Consider the following 2,187-nt stretch of genomic DNA (forward strand, 5'->3'; position numbering starts at 1 on the left):
CAAAGTTATTTATTTGTAGTTGACAAAATTAAAAACTATACAATTCAGTCGGTCGAGGCAGATGACCGTTCACACTGAGCCTGGTTCTGGTTCTGCTGGAGGTTTTCCTCCCTGTTAAAGGGGAGCTTTCCTCTCCACCATCGCTTCATGCATCCTCAGTATGAGGGATTGCTGCCACTGTGGCTTTGCACTCCATTCAGGAGGAGTAAATGCTGCTTGTCAAGACGTGATGCAATCTGTTGGGTTTCCTTAGCTAGGAAACCTTTTGACCAATCTGTCTGATTTGATTGATTTTGACTTTGTAAAGAACCTTGAGATGACATGAATCGTGAACTGGCGCTATATAAATACAACAAATTTATTCTGCGACAAAGGCCAATGGATAAATTTCAATTGGAATATAGCTTATTTAAAACCAGTTTGATTCCCAACTATAACATTATTATCAATAATGCATTTAGCCTGTTTACATTTCACTGCAGCAATCAGGAAGCCATAATTCTCCTGATTCTGGTATAATTTGTCTTCCAACATCATCACTTTTGTTATCAGTTGTCTAGGTGGCTTAATGTCTTCTGTATATTTGAAATAATTCTTGGAAAACTCTATCAAACATACTCTTTGAGGACCTTGATGTTTGTGAGGAAGTTCTTATTTTATTGGTAAAGAAATATATTGACAGTAAAACATAATATTTTATTCTGTGTTTTATTGCACCTATGCACAGTTTTTCACAAAAAGATTACAGGCAACAAAGTTGACAGAAGAGGTTAGCTTTGGCCATTTTGTTGAGCAACGTGACTTCAGCCTTCAGATGGTGTTGAAGCGGGTCAGCTGCCAGCGTGGGCGTTGGGGTCCGGGGGTCAGGTCGTTGACCGGACCACCAGTTTACTGGGAGATTTCATCTATCTTGGTCTTGAGCCTCTCAATCTGTTCAGTGAACCAGTTCCTGTGAGGGTCAGAAATGTCATCTTGAGTTATTCATTTAAAAAAAAATAACTTAAACACTTGTTTTTTAATGTATGGTATATTGTCCTGCCTGGTGTTCGCTGCAAACTCGCTGTTGCTAATGGTGTCAAAGTGGGTCTTGGCCTTTTCAGCCACATTCTTGCCAAACTCTGTGATCTGATCCCCAAAGTTGGAGAACTTGTCTGTGATTGAGTCATCCTGAGCCTCTGTGGGTCAGTGAAACAACAAGGACAATGAGAATCTTAATACAAGATAATAAGAGAAAGAAAAACTGTAAGATTTTTATGTAGAAAAGCACAAGGATGAACCTGTGTATGCGACAAAAGCCAGCAACAGAACAGCAGCTGCAAGATACAGTCTCATCTTGGCTTTTTGTGCCTGAGGAGAAAGAGAAGAGAATTATACATTTTTATGAATTTGCATCCAATTGAAAGCACAGATGTTCTTTAAAGATCAACTCCTCAAACTGAAAGTAAGAAAATAATTTTTTCTCTGCCTTTTTTCTTCTGCCTAAGAGACCTAAAAGCCCGCAAGCACTTTATTTTATCCAAAGTGAAAGATCATTCATCAAAGACTAAACTTTCCAAAAAGCAGCAACTATTTTTAATTCTCTGCATATGTTTATGTTCTGTACCACAGCGACACCGCAAAATCACTTGTGTGTAAGATACTTTGTCATTAAATTGAATTCTGATTCTTCATTATATTTCAATGCTGCTTTACCTTTGTTTATTCACAAAGTTACAGAAAATCTTCTTTTTAAGTGATAAAAAGTAAAACATACCTCTTTTCCGTCTCTTAGGAGAAAAAAAAATAGTGTGCCTTGGATCGTCAATGTGTCCCTGCTTTTTATAAGCCTTCCCCGTTTCAGGAGTGTTATGCAAAACAGCGCATTTAGGTCAACATGCGAAGGCGACGGCCTTGAGGAATCCCTGCCCATTTCATTGATCTGGACTCATCTAATTGCATTAAACAGCTGAGTGATGAAACAGTGCCTGATGTAAATAAAATGTTGCACAACTGGCATGAGGCTGATAAAGAGATCATCGGCCACAGTCTTTTTGGGTCCGATTCACAGATAAATTGCAAAATAATAATTGGTGATTAAAGAGAAGAATAGAGGGAAGGGGGATCAAATCTCATCTGAACATTCAGCAAAAAAAAAAAAAAAAGTGGTGTGAAGAGATAAGCAGGGAGGTGATGCAGAAGAACAGAGTT

At 38.4% G+C, this 2,187-nt stretch overlaps 1 protein-coding gene across 1 annotated transcript; it reads right to left on the reverse strand.

The window, feature by feature from the left end:
* Positions 1–675: 675 nt before the first annotated feature.
* Positions 676–1,924, reverse strand: apoc1 (apolipoprotein C-I). Its single transcript, XM_012881748.3, has 4 exons — positions 1,754–1,924; positions 1,278–1,347; positions 1,040–1,175; positions 676–949 (listed from the first exon to the last, which is right to left on the reverse strand). The coding sequence occupies exons 1-4, from the start codon at positions 1,907–1,909 to the stop codon at positions 889–891; spliced, it is 423 nt and encodes a 140-aa protein (XP_012737202.2). The 5' UTR covers positions 1,910–1,924; the 3' UTR covers positions 676–888.
* Positions 1,925–2,187: the final 263 nt, after the last annotated feature.

This window comes from Fundulus heteroclitus, chromosome 3 (assembly GCF_011125445.2).
Source record: "Fundulus heteroclitus isolate FHET01 chromosome 3, MU-UCD_Fhet_4.1, whole genome shotgun sequence".
NCBI classification, from domain to species: Eukaryota; Metazoa; Chordata; class Actinopteri; order Cyprinodontiformes; family Fundulidae; genus Fundulus; species Fundulus heteroclitus.

What these genes read in the sequence shown, in the direction of transcription:
- apoc1 (XM_012881748.3), bottom strand. Translation starts at nt 1,909, where the DNA reads ATGGGCAGGGATTCCTCAAGGCCGTCGCCTTCGCATGTTGACCTAAAT. An exon ending in TCCTAAGAGACGGAAAAGAG is followed by an intron (nt 1,348 to 1,753) that starts GTATGTTTTACT and finishes CTTTCTCCTCAG; the next exon opens with GCACAAAAAGCCAAGATGAG. An exon ending in GGCTTTTGTCGCATACACAG is followed by an intron (nt 1,176 to 1,277) that starts GTTCATCCTTGT and finishes ACTGACCCACAG; the next exon opens with AGGCTCAGGATGACTCAATC.